At 43.3% G+C, this 18,201-nt stretch overlaps 1 protein-coding gene across 4 annotated transcripts in view; it reads left to right on the top strand.

The window, feature by feature from the left end:
• Stx18 (syntaxin 18) overlaps positions 1–18,201 on the top strand; it is a 106,576-nt gene that overhangs the window by 46,001 nt on the left and 42,374 nt on the right. For 3 of the 4 annotated variants that reach the window (XR_012435880.1, XM_074042625.1, XM_074042628.1), the window contains exon 2: positions 15,671–15,738. Coding sequence is in view for 1 of the 4 variants with exons in the window: in XM_074042625.1 (XP_073898726.1) it covers positions 15,671–15,738 (68 nt within the window). In the remaining 3 variants the exon portion in view is untranslated. Of the gene's footprint in view, positions 1–12,266; positions 12,329–15,670; positions 15,739–18,201 lie in introns of those variants that run through there. The other variant, XM_074042626.1, reaches the window with a different exon arrangement.

Here is an 18,201-nt window from a genome sequence, read left to right as displayed (position 1 = left end):
TTGGAAATTTGTGCGAAAGTATAAATAAGTTTGGGAGAGTCATGATTAGAGTTTGATAATAAACATGCAAAACAAATTGGAAACTCTTAAAGTCAGATGGAACTTTTAATAATGTTTTCTCTAAAAAGCAATTCTCAGAGAGAGAAATAGCGATTTATGTGAATTTGGAGCAAAAGTTTTGGCTGCAATTCAAAATGAAAGCTAAATACGAATTTTTAAACATGAAAGTTTTTTTAAAGAGCCTCAATGATTGTTACAGTAATCTCCAGAATGTCCCTTTCTAATTATAGGCACAGAAGTCGTGTATGTATGTATATGTACGTGTGTGTACATATGTGTTATACACACACATGTATATGTTCCATTTTTAAAACAAAATGCTTAGTTTCCAATAAAATTTGAACTTTTTTTAAAACAAAAACATATGGAGATTCTCCATTTTGCAAGAAGGAAAAAAATTTAAATTTGTTTAATTTGAAATGTATCATGAGATAAGCTATAGATAATAATAAACTTTAAAGCTTTCATCTGAAATTAGTCTTAAATATTAAATTTGTTATGAAATTAGCCTCATAATAGCAAACCCGTATTTTTGTTCAGTTGCTCATGCTCCAGTTCTTGGGAAAGTGCCTCTGTTTTCTACTGTGGAAATTTCTGTAGGTGCAGGAAGATGTTACAATACTTATTTTGAAATAGCCGTGCTAACACGTGACCAGATGCCGGTTATTGTAATGCTTAGGAAGGATTTCTTAAACGGCATGATGTTTTACTTCCCTTTCTTTGGTACAGGACTGTGTGTGTTTTAAGGGCATACGTGTATTGCTGTGGGGGCAATTAGTGTTATATTTTGGTGACAGCATTATTGCTAACACATTGATAGGTGATTTTGAGTGAAGTTCATTGTTATGATCGTAAGGATGGAAATTTTTATGTGCTTGTCCTTTCAGATGCCTCACCTAGTTAATGATCTGTTACATTGTTCAAGAGAATTTAAGCTCTATGTACTGGTTTTACTTTTAAAGCTTTCAAACTGACTTTTAAATGGCAACTTCAAATACAGTCCTTAAAATACTTTGCGTCCAAGTAAAAGAATTCTCAAAGTAGGGAAAAAATACATAATTTGATTCTCAGAATCAAGGTCTGTAATGTACTGCCCAGAACCAAGCCATTTTTTTCTAGTTATTCTTATCCACAGATTTTTTTTTTTCCTAGCCAAGTTATGTTAGGGACTAATTATCATAGGCTATTTTGCAGCGCTCAGGATTGAACCCAAGGCCTGTGTGTGCTAGGCACGTCCTCTACCACTGAGCTACATCCCCAGCCCTTATTATTATTACATGCTATTTTGAACACTTAAGTAACAATCCATTTTCATCAGGCAAATCCTCCTTCTATGAAATTTAGCAGTTTGCAATTTGCTACAGTTTCTTTAAATTCTAGAAACCACTAAAATTTGCATTTTCATTTATTTCAAGCAAAAAGGATATTAGAAAGCTTTCTTATTCCTTTAAATAGCATTTTCTGCATTTGTGTGTGTGTGTGTGTGTGTGTGTACTCAAGTACTTTTAAGTTTCATGCCTTATTTACTCCAAAGGAGACCAAGATGAGGGAAAAGAATCTATAGTTTTTGAAGAGAGAGAATGATGAAACAAGGCTGTGGATGGTGCTTGGAATTCAAAGTTTGCATTATTGGCTGAGCCAGCATGCTCTGCATTTTATTCCCTTGCTCACTTGAAAGATGGCTTTGGAGGCGAGGCTGTGTATCTTGTTACCAAACCCGTTCCTCAGAGCTTCAGGATGAAATGAACATTCATTCTTTTGCTTTTGTTTTTTAACTAAAAGAGAAAAAGTGAGTTTGAGTAGAGCAGAACGCTTCTCCTTTTGGGAGTTAGAATCTTATCATAGCCATGTTTTCTGTTGAGTATAAATTATTGGCTTCTATCAAGCAGTATAGAAGTTGAGTGTCTGTCTTCTCTTTGTACTGCTCACAGTTGCTTTTGCTGTTGGCTTGCTGATGTGAAGCAGAAACTGAGCAAGGTAACAGTTTTGATGGTGAGATTAGAGGTAGCCAGGCAGACTGTCTCCTGGCTTTTAGAGACCCTTATAAGCTCAGGCCACCCCTCCCCTTGTTTAGATATTACTTGCTCTTTTGAGTTTCAGATTACAGGAGCAATTGATCTGCATGACCTATCTTAAGAACTTTAACTTTGCAGTGGAAACTTAAACCAAATGTATATCCTCAAGAGACAAATCATCTTAAAACCAGGCTGTCGTCATTTTGATGTACTGTACTAGTCGCTGGAGAGCAGTGTGGTAGAGAGCACCACCTACTGGACGGGATCTGTATTTGCTGTGGTAGGTAGAAGAGAATTTAATTAGTCCACAGTGGTGTAACTTTTGCCTTTGGCTTGTAAAGAGGCAGTTTTAGGTTGTTCCTAGTATGTAATTTTAACCCTGGTCCAGGATTCCAGGAACACAAGATTGGGAGCATTTGCGATTTGTCAGTTTTATTTGTGGTTTTCCTACTGGTGCTGGTCCTTGACGTTTTCACAAACGTTTCTTCCTTATAGCTGATGCTGTAATTCAGAGAAAAAAATTTAATGTCAGTGGGGACAGTGTTCAGTCTTTGGGGACCTCATGCTTTGCTCATTTAAATTGTAAGAGACTACCTCAGGAGAGAGCCCATTTGTTGTCAAAGACTCACCAGAGGAGAGGCTGCAGGTCATACATGTCTGACTTGTGCCTTTTGTTATCTACTAAACTATTTGCCAGAGTAGGTGAACATTCCATATTTTAAAATACAGTCTTTAGTAATCATAACCACTGGTTTGTGGGTGTAGCTGTTCCTTAAAGTTTGTATTAAAAATGACAAACCCTCCATTTGTTGATTGTTCATTGACGTTTGTTGAGCTAGGAAATATGCCAGGATTTGGGAATCCAAAGTGAAAAAGAAACAGTTCTTTTTTGGACTTATAATTTTAAAAAATCTTTTAATTCTTCCCCACGAAGCAGAGTGAGCATATTTTTGGGACATGGAATGCACTATGGTGGAGTACATAGTTGCTTAGTATTTTCTGCCGTGGATGGGAAGATTTTAGACACTTGGCAAATGCTTTTGAAATGAGATTGATGGATTTGCTTTCATGAGTTGGTGTGGGAGGTAATAGAAGGCTGCAAGATGGCCCCTCTTACTTGGGCTCCGCAGCAGAAGTTGTATCCCCAGGTGGCCAAGCCTGGAGGTGCACGTGAAGAATTGAAGAACAGAGGCTCTGGGTCTAGATTCTGGGGTTTGGACCCTGACTTTCTATTTTGTTGGCTGTATGACCCTGGGGGACTTTCCTTGTCTGTTTTCTCATCTGTTGTGAGGGCTAAATAAGATTGTGGGCTTAGTACAGTGCCTGACACAAAGTAAACACTAAATATTTATAGCACCTTATGATGGTAATGATTTAGATGCTCTCTTCCATAGCTCCCCTTCTCCACAGAGTGTTAGGCACAGAGTGTTCTCATGTGCATTCAGTCTTTGCCCTGTTGTCTCCAGAGCCCCTGTCACCCCACTGGCCCCTTAGAGTGACTGGTTAGTATTATCTTTCAAACAGACCCTATCAGCTACCCAGAGCCAGTGGCTGTGTCCAGGTGCTGAGCTGGGAAGTTCTTCCTTATGCAGTAGTGTTTCCAGAGGGTTTCAGTCCCACACGTGCACATGTGTGTGTATGTGTGTGTGTGTAACCATGCTTGTGACCAGACCTTCCTCAACCTGAGCTCCAGCCAGACAAGAGCTTCTGAATCTGAAAACAGTAGACAGAAAGGTTTTTGTGCCTGTGTAGATACATGTTTTTTTAATGGGAGAGATCAGATTCATAGTCTCATAGGGATCTCTGCTCCATGGAAAAGTCAGGAGCTATGCTTTGGATGCTCGGGCTTTCTGTGTAAGGCCACTTTTGAGAAATTAAAAATATGCAATCCCTCTTAGAAAGTGAAAGTCAAGTTTGAATTCTTTGCTACTTTTTAAAAAATATATAAATAATTTTAAGAAGAGAATTGATATTTTAGTGTGCGGAACTCAAAAATAAGTGAAATGGAGTTAGTTTCTCCCACCCCCTTGTTAAGGTTCTAGAGAACATTAAGAGCAAGGGAAAGTCAGGAATCTGATTCTGGAGTGGATCCCGGTTCATACAGCCATGCCACGTACTAACAAGGCCTGATCCCCTGACCTAGCTTCGCATCTGTCACTAAAAGGCCCTTAACCCTCTTCTAAGAGTGTAGGAAGCACTTTGTATGTATCTGCTGTTATCACTTTTGTGCATGGTCCATCAGCTCTGCATATAATGTGCACAAATTAGCTGCCTTTTACAAATTGTCACGTTAATTCTTTTATTGTTGATTTTCCCTGTACCTTATTGATGTGTGAACAGTTGTAAGTATTTTTAATTTCCAAATTTCTGTAGCTGACCTGCTGTAGGTCAGATGAACTCAGTAATTGAGCATGGAGCCTGACATCATGCTGAAAAGCAGAAATGGGTGGAAAGAACCACCAGATTTGGGCTGAGGAGCTTTCTAGTTGATCCAATATCTTGGAAAGGACCTTGGGGGTTTCCTGTCTGACCTTCTCAGCTGAGACTCTGACGATGTCAGAGAACTGGCACATAGTCCCTGCACCTGGAGGTGCATCCCTGCTCCCTGCCTCCATGCTGACTGTCCACCACTCTGTTTTCAAGAGAGCAGAAGGGATGAGGGCTGCCTGTGGAGTTCAGGACTTTTCCTTGGAATGCCTGCACTGGGACAAAGGAGGTGTTAGGAGCAGGACGCACAGTCCAGAGGAGGGGCTTACACACTGCACACTGGAGGTGCGCCTACAGAAACTTAGCTGGCGGAGGTAAACCGTGTGCACTTGGCAGAAGCCACCTGTTCACTTCATGTGTAGCTATGGACCAAGGGTGTGACGGGTCTCAAAAGTCCCCAGTTCACGTTATTGGTTCACAGTATCTCACCTCATTGCTTGCGACTCTGGCACCTAAGAATATGGATTTTCACTCTCATGATTCCTAAACCCAGCCCAGCCGCTCCCTCTGATGCGCAATTGAAGAAACAGTCCGTTTCTACATGGAGAAGAAATAAGCTGCTATTTGAACTTCAAGTGTCATTGAAGTTGAATTTTGTATTCACCTTATACACCATTAAATGGAATTATAGGAGGCCATTATTTTGGACTAAGCTCCTGCACTAGGCCCCGCCAACCAGCCCAAATCAAGATGGAGTCACTCTTGCCAAATGCCATACAATCAAACTGAAACTTTAAGACAGACGATTTTTTCTTTTTTTTTTTTGGATGTGGGAGATTCCACTGTACTGAAGTCAGTATAATAAGAAGTCCCTCTGCTTCAGCCTTTTAAAAAAAAAAAAAAAAGTGGTCCGAGGTATCCTGATGTTACCAATCAGGGTTTTCAATTTATTGTTCTTTATCCTTGTTGCTGCCTTACAAAATCCCCTCTTCTATGATTGTTCAATGTGAGCTCTCACTCTATTTTGTAGAATGGAGGCTGCCTCTTTATGAATGATAAATAAAATTTTTTTGTAATTTTGATAGTGGGCACCCATCCTGTGCCAGCCACAGTGACAGAGTCTTTACAGACATTATTCTCATTAATGACTTCGAGTTTCTTTCAGCAGGATTGTCTCAAGTCTACACCCAAAACAAGGAGGCTTAAAGAGGCTAAGCATCAAGACAAGGCCACCTTACTAGTAAAGGGCAAAGGTGGAAGCAGAGCCCAGGCCTGTTTGGTTGGCTCTGTAGTCCTTCCTTTGCCTACAGCTTTGAGGCCAGGCAGGGTTAGACTGGATTTGAAAAGCAGTGCCTGTCCTGTTCTCCCTCATCCCTTCCTCTCTTCTACAGTACCTTCTTCCACAGTGTGCCTGGCCCATGCTGAGCCTTACATATTTCTCAAATGGACAAATCAAAGAAGACAGCTATGCGTACAGAAAAGAAAACAGTGGTTATTAACTAGCGTAGGCTCATAGAACCTGAGCCATGTCCTCCCAGCCTCATTGTGTGCTTGTGGATTGGGTTGCTAGGCGTGTAGGGAGGGAGAGTATTTGGTTCCAGAGGCAGGAGTTAGTGAAGTCTCTCTGTGGTGTTTTGTGGAGGAGGCATTTTTAGAATGGACTGTTAGGGCACCTGTAGCTAGTTGGGCTGACTGTCTGCCGGGAGGGGTCACTCATAGAACTTCTCATCCCATTCTGATTCTACGATCAGAATTAAGATGACAAGAAGCCAGGAGAAGAAGTGAACACAGTGAAGACTAGTTTATCAGCAGCTCTTCTGGAGAACGTCGTTTTGGTTGAGGTAAAGTGAATCTGACTCAGTAACGTTAGGAGGAATCCCTAGCAAGGGGCTGTAAGGAGGAGGCAGTGACTTCTGCTGACACACAGAGTGTGAATCCATTCTGGGAAACGCTTTGGGTTTGAGAGGCCCATGAACTGCTGTTACATTCAGGGGTAATAAATATGACCAGAAGTGACAAATGCTTTTCCAGGGAAGGAATTTGTGAGAGGATTGGGAATGCTCAGCTTACCGAAGAAGAAAGCCTCAGGTGGGGGAAACCCACAGCTCAACTCAGTTTTCCTTTTTTTTTTTCTTTTTTCAGTGCAAGGCATTGAACTCAGGGCCTCACACATGCTAGATAATACTTTGCCACCACTACCACTGAACTACGCCTCCATCCCTGTGAACTTGATTCAGAGTAAAGAACTGTGTACTGTTTGAAGTGGAATGGTTTCCTAGGAGTGGCATTTGCCACTCTTTACATTTAGGTGCCTCCCACAGTCTTTCTATTCTGGCGATCAAGGCAAGGTGACATCACTTGCTTGATACTGCACACCATCAGAGCCAGTCGAGGCAGATAGAAAGGTCAAAGTAAGAGTGCACAAATTTCTGGAGTAGAGGGGATGTGTTGAGCAATGCCAAAAAACGTAGTGCAGGGAGCAAGAAGCATGGCATGACTGCTTAATGCAGTTACAGGTACAAGGAGTGAGAAGGAAGAGTTGAGCACACAATTGGCATTTGCTTTTTCTTGTGGTGGGAGAGGCCTAGACCTGTTTTAAAATGGAAGCTGCATTGACAGGAACTTTAAGCACTGTCTAGGACAGTACTTAAAAAGGTGACATACTCACCTTTTGAAATTAAATCATGAATTCTTTCATTTTTATCATTTATACTAAGAATGTAGGATTTTATTTTTTTTTAAGAGGACAGGAGCTTAATATTAGCAGGGAAGCAGTACTTTTCAGGTTGTTAGAAAGCTAGTTGTTGGTGTTATGAGTTAGGCCACCACATCCATCTGTTTAGTGTTACTCAGCTTTGTCCACTGTGTTTGCCACCCTATCTTCTGTTCAGCACTTTGTGAAGTCGTAATACAAAGATGGAGCTAGAAAAACAATCCATCTCATGCAAGTTCTCCCTGTGTCTCTTACACAAAGTGTGCTGAGTTCTGAAAATTCCTGTCTAGTGAGATTGGTGTTGGTTCTCAGCACAAATTCAGAACAGCTTACTGAGCTACTGATTTTACTTTTGTTGGACAAGATACCTTGCATGTTTCTAATAAGGTTTCCAGGCTCAGGGGGTGGGTAGAGCATGTCATGTACTCAGCTAATAGTTAGATGGGTGCCGTGTGCCTCAGGAAGACTTCATGTAGACAAGGCAGAAACGAGCCAGAGTGCTGCAGTGTAGTCCCTCCATGGCTGTCCACCTTCGCATAGGAGTTGGTGGTGGGAAAGAAGATACTGCAGGCACAGGCGAGCAGGTGCCAAAGTGCAGCTGCAGAGAGAAGGAAGGGAAAAGCTGGGGTCTGGCCCGGTGCCTTGTGCACTTTGCAGGAAGCTGGCTGTGGGGCCAGCTCCTACAGCAGATGGTTAACAAGGCCAGTGGACAGAACTGGCTGACCAGCTTCATTTGTAGGAGGAAAAGGTGAATAAATAGCCAGTGATTTTCTGACTTAGGAATACCGAGAGAGAGGATGAAGTCTTCTTGGGAGCAAGGGGAGTAAGCCAACACGGAGTATGTGTGGTGGCATTAGTGTCCAGCTGAGATACGCTGCACTTGAAGCATCAGTGACACACAAGTGATGTGTCCAGGGGACACTGGGACACATTCGGCTGGAACATGGAGAGAAGGGGGTTGGGTGAACACTGTATGGAAATTGTAAATAAAGCTATGGGATGAGTGTAAAATAAAGAGTCCAGGATAGAATTTTGAGAAGTTAAGATTCAGAGGTTAGCATAGGCAGAAAAGGTGACGAGGGAAGGCAGAGAGGTCTAAGGAAAGGACCTGGAGAGAGCGTGTTCTGGAAGACATGGGAGGCTGGAATCTCAGGAAGGAGCTTTGAAGGACTGGAAAGGAGCTGCCAAAAGCTCCCCGACTGCTGTGAGGGCTGCTGTTCCTCCAGGCCCTCAATTGGGAAGAGGTGACAGGAGATAGGCCCAGTCCATAGTACTTGCTTATAAAGCAATTACTGAAGGAAAATAAGAAAGGAACAGTTCGTATATTAGTCCCTAACAAACTGGCTGTCCAGAGCACAGTGGAACCTCAGTGGCTATGCCAGACTCTTTGTAGGTAATTAGTCCTGGGGAGCTTCTCTTGCACAAGACAGGACTTGGATGTCCCCCACCGTGACTTCAGTATGTTAGTTCTGAACCTCTAATTCAGATGTTTAGTAATTGCTATTGGTGCATTTTTCAATTAAGACCAAAGAGAGTTGATTCGGAATTTAGTTAGTGGGCTCCAAATTAAACTCAAGAACATGATCCTTGTGAAAAATCATTTTAGCTTATCAGTACTTGGCAAACATTTATACAACAGTGGTTGTTCTGGCTGTGCCTTTGGCTGCATGCTAAACTGAACAGCAAGCTGTGTCCACTGATTGAATGAAAAAAAATAATGATTTTGTGTTGTGGGGAACTTTTTACAATATGCCAGAGGGACCTACTGGAGTCTCTTTAATCTTGAACAATGCTTGCTTCTTGCAGAGGCAAATTATGCAAATCGGTACTTAGTGTTTCGTAATCAATCAGGTCTTTGTTGGAAGTGTTGTGAATGCCAGCAGAACTGAATTCCTATCATCTCGGGCAGAGAGGAGGGGGAGCTAGTTGAACCACTGCTGTGATCAGCAAAAGACACTTGTCAACTGCTTTGAACTTGCCCTACAGTTAAAATGCAGCCATTCTTTGAGAAGAATCCCACCGTTTTGTACAGGGCTTTTGTCTTACAGTTTGTCTTGCTTTGGGTAATTTACAAAGCACCCACAAGGAGCAGCTAGCCAGGCTGTTCTGTGGGTGAAACATAAACAAAGCTAGGCCTGCTGCCTGCAATGGCAGATGGCAGCCAGCAGCCAGCTCTGGGGCTCCCCTTGTGTCCACTCTGCACAGTACAGTATTTTTAAATCTTCTGGACTCATCCAAAGTACCTATGTAAAACAGCACTGTTTCAGCTTCAGCCTGTGCCGAACAATTAACCTTGATGAATTCTACGATTCCAAATCAAAAAGAAAGCACCAGAGAAATTTGAAAGCCCTTGGGGGAAAAATGGTATTTTTTGAGTGAGTGTCTGTTTTTCTGTTTGTATTGCCATCTAGTGGGTAATGGGAAGTGTGCAGCTGACAGCATGTTTGCACTTTGTCACTCTCTAATCCTTGACAGGGATAGAAAACCAAATCGCTTTAGAGCATTAAGTAATTATCGAGAAACCACTTTGAGTTAGACATATGCCCGGGCAGCAATGTTAGATAGATGTGAAAGCAATTCAAAACATGATTCTGTTACCTCCATGCTTGTGTGAGGGTCCTTAACCTGGCCTGGGAATGCAGAGTTGATTTTTATAGGAGCTGAGCCTCAAGCACAGTCTTAGGAGCAGGAGTAAGTCAGAGACTAACGGTAGGAAGTGGGGAGGGCTTTGAGCCTGAAGAAGGCACAGGAAGTTGACCCTGGGTTGGTGAGGAAGCCAGTGTACAGTTTTAGGGAAGTACCTAGGAAGTATATCTAATTGTGAAGATTATACATACTAGTTGTAAAAAAAAAATTAAAATACAAAAAGTATTAAGATACAAAGTGTTGGGATTTGGGGGTGAAATGTCCCCCGAAAGGTTCATGTGTTAAAGGCTTGGTCCCCATTTGGGGACACTATTAAGAGGTGATTAGATTGTCAGGCCACTACTTCATCAGTGGATTAATGATTTCATACTGAATGAGCCGTTATGAAATGGAGCCTGGTTGGAGTGAGTAAGTCAAGGGCGTACTTTTGAAGTGTGTAGTTTATTCCATCCCCTTCCCTGTCTCTCTGTGCTTCCTGGCTGCTGTGAGGTGAGAAGTGAGCAGCTTTCCTTTGCCACATCCAACTGCCATAATGCTCTGCCTTGCCACAGGCCCGAAAACCATGGAGCAAATAGACCATGAACTGAACACTCTGAAACCATGAACCAAAATAAGTCTTTCCTCTTTAAGTTGATTCTCTGAAGTACTTTGTCACAGTGACAGAAGGTTGTCTTCCACCCAGACAGCCTCTGTTATTTTGATGAGTAGGCTTTTTGGCTTCTCTTTGTGTGTGTGTGTTCTGCTTGAAGTAGGCATTTCATGTACTTTACATGAATGGATTACACAGTACATGCTTTGGGCACCCTTGATTTTTCTGGGTTTGTCCCCACTCAGCAGTATGTTTGTGGGAAAACACTCATGTGAATAGAGTCCAGGTTTGCAGGGCAGATGCACCTCTGGACCAGGTCTCACAGGCTCACACAATGGGATGTCTTATTTTTGTTCAGTCCTGCAGAGTAAAACCTTTATGTATGTAAGGATAGGTAATCTAAGTCTTTTTTTGTCTCCTGTCGCATGTATCCAATATAGACATGACACCACTGCTATTTTATTACTGGTTTGCTTTTATGGTAAATGGATTGTATAGAGAGTTTCAGTGCCTTGATGACTTGAGGAATTCACCTTATTAAAATAGTCAGTTAAAAATGACCCCACTGTATCTTCAGAGAAAGAAAGGGATGGATTAGATGAATACTGATAGTTTTAGAGTGGCGTTTAGATGCCATGTTTGATTATATACTATCATAGATGCACACAGTGGCTTTCACCTAAGGCAGTGTGATCTATTCTGGTAAAAGCAACCCTCAGAGGTGTCATCATGCTCAGAGGGGTTGCCTTTGTGGGTAGACTTACGGAGGCTGAATGCACACAGGCACTTGCTTTGGGAGTCAGAAAGCCTTCTATTTCTTTTGAACCATTTATGTACTGTGTTGCCTTCATGTCTTCTCATCTATAAAATAGGATTATATGATTACCATGGAACCTACCATGTAGAATTGTTAGTGAAGTAAATGAGAAATGGATCCATAATTTTGAAGACTGATGCCTGGTGCATAGTGGATACTCATTGAAAGTTGACTATTATGTTAACTGTTAGTTTTTAAAAATAACTTTTACTACCCCCCCACCCTTTGTCGTGACGCTCAACCAGATTAAACAATTTGCTCAAAATTTCAGTTGGCAGAGGTTAAGAATTTAGAGGAGCTTATCAACTGTATCCCTTTTTTACTAAGTTCCAGCTTAGTATTGGAACTACCTGAAAGAAAAATAGGAGAGAGAAGAAAAGCCAGTTGGAGAACCTGGCTTTAGATTTATAGCCAAATATAGGTGGAGTACAGGCCAGGACACCTGGTCCCTGATCTCTGGTGATCTGAGGACAGGGGAAGAAAGGGCAGCCTCTTAGTCCCTGCTCCAGATCACACATCAGGTAAGACACTCTTCTTCCTGGGAAGAGTGAGGAAAGCTTAGGAGATAGGCAGGAGCATTTGTGCAACTGAGGTTCTACCACACAGAGCACAAGGAGTGGATGGTGAGGACTTCCTTCTACAGAAAGAGGCAAAGCAGGGACTGCAACCCAAGAATGGTGGCCAGCCCCATGACTTCCTAGTCAGCTTTCTTGTCTGCCCTAACTTGCCCAAACCCACAGTCTTTTGCCAGAGCTCCTCCTCTGCCTTCGATCCATCCTAAGCTAAAGGGTGAGTGGAGATCCACTCAGTGTGGGGAGTGGTCCTGGACGTTGCTTTCCTGACTTCTTTAAACCGCGCTTTGAGTGGCTTGATGACTGACGCTAAACAAATTGATCAGTGTTCCTGCCACTCATTCTGACCATCCTGTTCTTCTTGGACCTTCCTCTTAGCTTGCTCACAGCCTGGCTGATTCTGAGCCTTCTGTGTTGTAAAGCACAGAGAACGGGAGCTGACGTCGGAGGAGACGCCTTCTCATCAGTGAAGACACACCTTTCTCGCAGGTCTGTCGATAGCCAGTGTAGATAAAAAATAAACATAAACATTTTAATAGAAAAATTTAAATCGACATGTACAGATCCTTCCACATGAAGCCCAGCATGTATTTCTGTGAAGAAAGACTTAGCTGATACAGTATAAATAACATTACCTTTGAGTTACATAGACTTGTGATCAGTCCCAGTTCTGTCACTTATTGCCCCTGTGACTTTGCATGGGTCTAGCTTCCACATTTACTAAGTGGGTTGCAGTAGTGTTTAAGTGATAGGATTGTGGTGGTGGTGGAAATGACGTGGTGAGCAGTGTATGCATTGCCTAGCAATGTGGCTGGTGCTCAGTTGGGGGAAATCAAGTATGTAGGGCATGGTGGATTGTAGATGCCTGCTGTTGCTTTCCCAGCTCCCAGTCATCGTCCTTGTGAATAAGGTACTGCAGAACTCTAGCCTGGTACTTAGACTGCCTGGGTTCTATCCAGCCTTCAGCGTGTGTGTCCCTGAGCAATGGCGTCTCCTGTCTGTGACTCAGTTGTCTCACCTGTAGAACTGGCATAATATCGCCTCTCAAAGGTCGCTGGGGGATTGTAGGAGAGGCTCTCAGTAGATGTGTTCATTTCTTACTGTCATTATAACAAGTCACCGCCAACTTGTGGTTTAAAACAATACATATTTGTTATCTTACAGTTCTGTAGGTCAGATGTCCAAAATAGGACTCCTTGGGCAAAATGAGGGTGTCATCAGGACTATGCTTCTTCTATAGGCCTGAAGGGGAGGATCCTTTCCCGTACCCTTCCCACTTAGAGGCTGCCCTGATTCCTTGGCTCACTTCCTCTACATGCAAAGCTAGAGCATTGGATTCAATGTCTTTTCTGCCTCCTGTATTTAAGGACCCTTATGATTACATTGGGCTTTCCCCTATAATCTAGGGTAATCTTTCTATTGTAAAGTCACCTAACCAGCAACCTTCACCTACTACTTAAGTTCCTCTTTACCATGTCACATATGATTCCAAGGATTAGGGATTGTACGCCTTCTGAGACAAGAGAGTGCTGGAAAAGCATTACCTTGCAGGCCCAGGGTTGTACCTGGAAGTATCTGTATTCAACATTTAGGAAGAGTTTCGAAGGCTCTGCTGTGGACTAGGACTGTGCCCACAGGATCTGGGAAAGGAAAGCAGGTTTCCTCCCCTCTGGGAGCTTTCAGTTTGCTGAAGGGAAATCAGTCCATCCCTAGCCACGGTGCCACCAGGAAGGAATAGGTGCCGAAATGTGTACTCATGCAGCTGCGGTGAGAGAAAAAGAGACTCTTGAGCAGCAAGGAGGAGTGGCCAGCTCAGGAAAGAATGGTGCATAGGGCATTGGGAGGGTGGGTTTGCCCATAATGGCAAATTTTGGGACTAGGGAGTGTGGCAAATTTTGGGACTCTACTAGGGAGTGTGGCAGAGACCAAGGCAACTTAGGACTTTGGGGCTGCATTGTGAAGGGCATTGAATGTTGTATTTGGGAGTTTGAACTTGTTCCCACTAGTTAAGCCCTGAGATTATACATTGGTGGCCCTTTGGCAAATCAGCCAGCAGAACTATGTCCTTCTACTGTATTGTATTCTAAAACCAGAATCTCTTGACGGAATCATGCATATGATTCATTGGAACCTTGCTTGCACATTTCTTACATTTTTTTCCCCCGATAGACTTAAAAGTCAGGTTTCATGATGCAGCTTAAGTGGGAAAATGGGAGAGGAATATGAGGAGGGCAGCTGTAGTGACTGAGAACACACTGAATTGGGACTTAACAGTCCTGAGCTTGAGTCTGAGCTCTGCCACATACCCAGTGTGTGACCTTGAACAAGTTGGTTAGCTTCTGTGAGGTTCCCTTTCCCAAAGTGACTGCTGAGAACAGTGGGAGTCAGTGCACACAACAGGGCCCTTGGGAAAAGAGAGACTACGAATGTGAAAGTGCCAGTCAGTGCTGTGTTCTCACTCAATCATTGTTAAATGGATGAATATTGTAGCCATACTTTTTGGGGTTTTTTTGACTCATGCTTTTAAATGCCTTAGGGTACCTTTCGGAACTGAATTTATAATCCTAGTCTAGGCCATTTGGAAACTTTAACTGAACCCCTCTGGCCTATCTCCAGACAAATGCAGAATGTCTCTCTTATGTGATAAGTTCTGCTTTGTATTCAGACATACACTCGTTCCACAAATGTTTACTGATCATGTTCTGAGCTTCTTGTGCTCACACTGTAGGGACTGCTTTGCAGACCTCCTTGCATAGTTCTTAACGTCACTGCCAGAGAAGCCTGGATGTAAAACTTAAGTCAGGGTACATGACCGGGTGTAACTGCGTGCAAGTGGGTGGTAAGCAGGAGTCCTTTTAAGTTCAGAGCAAAGTGAAAATTAGCCTAAGTTGGCCTTGACAGAAAAACTTTATGGACAGATGAAAGTTGAGGCCTTTCAAGGCTGAACTATGTGTGCCTGGCAAGAGTACAGAGGGCGGGAATGGAAGCTGGATTCTGGTCGGAGGACAGAATCGGGCTGGTTAATCACTCCCTCGTCCTCTTACCTCTCATGACTATGACCTGAGGTTTCTTTCTACCTCTGTTTATTTATTGAATTTTGAATCCCTTGCTCCACTCAGTGTCTAACATGCAGATGCTTTACAGTAGGCTTTTTCATACTCGAAGTCAGCCATCGCGCGAACAAGCTTTGTACCTGTGCCATTGTGCTCATCCATGGAAGCAGACCACAGGGAGGGTGGAGATTTAGTGTACAAAAGGAAACCATTCCCCTGAGTCCTTCCTCTAACTCTGCTGCTCTCATGGGCTGAAGCACCCATATCTTCAGCCTTAGGATCCATCCCCTAGAATGCTTGAAAAGGAATACTTGTCTGCAAATTTTAGCTAGAAGACCACAGGAAAGGAGTTGAGCTTTATTGAGCGCATGCTGTGTAGTTACTGGAGGTGCCTTGTCTCACTCCTTACAGATCTCCTGTTCCTAACATCAAATCATAACAGGTAGAGGTATAGAAGGAACAGTCGGTAAGAGACCTAGGCCCAGGAGTATTAACAAGTTAGTGACCACATGAGAGTCTAAAACCAAAGTTGTGAAACAGGTGTGGTGGTTCCTGCCTGTGATCCTGACACTCAGGAGGCTAAGGCAAGAGGACTGAGGATTCAAAGCCAACTTGGGCTACATAGCAAGACCCTGTCTCAAAACAAACAAATAAAAAAATTAAAACCATAGTTTTTAGTTTCAAAATGTTTCTGCAGCCTGCATTTCATTCCCTGTTACTTTGAAGTGTATTGCAGTCATTCTTTGTACGTTATGTAAACTTTCTTTTTTCATTCTAGATTTCTCACATTGGCAAACTGAGAGACTTTCTTCTGGAACACAGGAAGGATTATATCAATGCATACAGGTAAGTGCCTATTTTTTACCATGACTTTGGTGACTGTGTCCCTTTCTATATATACGGGTATTCCTTTTACTTAACTCAGAGCTGTAATAGGGAAGGTCAGGTCAGGTTGACAGTGGAAGAACATCTGCCAAGTGGAGCAGCAACCAGAGCCGGGGCAGGTCCCAAAGCTATGCTATCACAGCAGCAGTGTCTCCGGGCCTGTCTGTCTGAAGGTTCCCTTATCTCCTAGCAGATGGCACGTACTCCCTTAATATGACAGAGCAGCACATGAAGTTGGGACATGTTTGTCTCTCCTGAGCCTGTGAAGAAAGTGTTCAAGTCTCTGCTGGACTATGTTTGCCATGTCTTGCTGTCCCAGTCCATAACACTGGCTTTCTGTTTTGGAGGTATTCCCACAAGCATATTTCCATCACTGAGTCATGCCTTCCTTGCTAGTTCTCAGTTCTGAGGGCCATCTTTTGTCCTCTCAGGCTTTTGACACTTCCTAGAAACAGACAAGCCCACTTTGGCTTGACCTTTGTTTCTTAGGATACTCTTAATGAGTCCTATTATTCATCCCCTAACGTAACTCATGGTCCTATTCCTCCTAGTGACTCGGTCCTGTTTCTACTCTGTAGCCAACATCAGTTGGATTATGTCACTTCCTGAGTAGACCCACCACAAATACCCATTGTGTCAGCCTCAACTGTGGCCTCCACACCATGGCTTCCCCTCTGAGAATCTGGCCTCATTTCAAACCCCACCCCACCCCAGGCTCCCGTCCTCAGGGTGCTCCGCCATGTTGGCCTTCCTGGAAGGCTCCAGGCTCTCTCCCACTGCAGGGCTCTTCTCCCTTGTCCCATGGTGCTCTCCTTTTCACACTTCCACACTCAACTTTAGTACTGTGTCTTCTCAGAAGTCTTCTCTAGTAACTATTAGCAAAATAGATCTCTTCTGCTAAGTTTTTGGTTTTTGTTTCTTTATCCTGTTTTCTTCATAATGTGATGAATAGCAATAATAATAAGTTCTTAGTTTACTTTCTGTTTCTGTCACCAGTTTGCATGTTTCATAAGGCCAGATACCTTGTCAGCTTTTCATTCTTGTTCCATCGTGTCTCACCCATGTATCGCATCCAGTAAATATTTGTCAAGTGAATAAATGAGTGATTCCCTCATAGTCCTAAAGTTCACGACTAACCATTTTGTCCCTCAGTGGACATATGGCAACATCTGAAGACATGTTTCCTTGTCCCTGCAGGGAAGAGCAGTGTGATTGGCATGTAGTAGGTAGAGGCCAGGATTGTGCCATGCCTCCACTTATGCACAGGACAGCTCTCCACAATGGAGAGTTAATCTAGTCCAAATTGTCAGTTGACCTTGAGGACCTCTACTTCAGCCTAAGCTGCTGCTCTCTGCATGTTAACTTAGTCATCACCCATTTGCTGAAAGCCTGCTCAGTGCTTGGTGTGATTCTCCATCCTTAGAGCAATCTGAAAGTAAAGCAGACCAACCTTCCTGCCCTTGTGGAGCTTGCGTTCTGGTGGGGTGATAAACACCAGCACTGAAGTTAAGGTACCACAGGTGGTTGGTTCTGTGGAAGAAAGAAAGTAGAACAAGGCCATAGGGATGGTGGTGCCAGGAGAGGTTTGCAATTTTTTCATAGAGTAGTCAGAATGGCCCCCTTGAGATGGCTTCCTCACCCACTCCTCTGTGAAGTTCAGAGCCCTCTGGTGGGAGTTCTCTCACCCTGCCTCACCTCTTCCTCCATCCCACCCCTGTAGAGAAGTAGGTTCTCCCCCGTTTTGAAGGTTGACTGTGTTGCCCGCATTCTGTCTCACTGCTCCCACTGCTCCTGAAGTACTGCTGCCCTCAGGACTCCTTAGACTTTGAGCATCAGCCTCTTTTCTTCCCTTCGACTTACGGGCTGACCTTGCCTCCTCCTTCAGCCACATGCACTGTCACTTGCTTTGTTCCACTTCACTGCCAGAGGGCGGGCTCTGCCAGCCTTCTGCAAAGGGCCAGATGGTTGTGGTCCAGGCTTGTGGGTCAAGTATGTCATGTTTTTCTTTGTTTTGTTGAAAATGTAAAAACCATTCTTAGTTCTCCGAACCAAGCCTAAGGGCTGAATTTAACTTGCAGGTATAGTTGCTGATCCCAGTGTGACCCTCTGCTTCCCCACCTTTCCCTCTGCCTGAATACCATAAGGAGACCCCCTTTCCAATACTTTCTGCCCCAGCTTACCTCTGACTTCCTAATCACCAAATCCAGGGGCTTTCTCCTAAACCGAATGTGTGTCTACCCTCTTCCACACATTTGTTTTATTTTTTGTAATATTCCATTGTGCTAAATTACTATAATCTGTTTACTCATTTAAATATTAGGGGAAGTTGGGTTGCTTACAGTTTAGAACTGATGAGTAGAGCTTCTGTGAGTGATCTCCTTCTGTAAGTCTTTCTGTACTTACCAGCTACTCACTTCCCTTGAA

The sequence above is a fragment of the Castor canadensis genome, chromosome 9 (assembly GCF_047511655.1).
Source record: "Castor canadensis chromosome 9, mCasCan1.hap1v2, whole genome shotgun sequence".
Lineage (NCBI taxonomy): Eukaryota > Metazoa > Chordata > Mammalia > Rodentia > Castoridae > Castor > Castor canadensis.
This window is presented reverse-complemented; position numbering and strand designations above follow the sequence as displayed.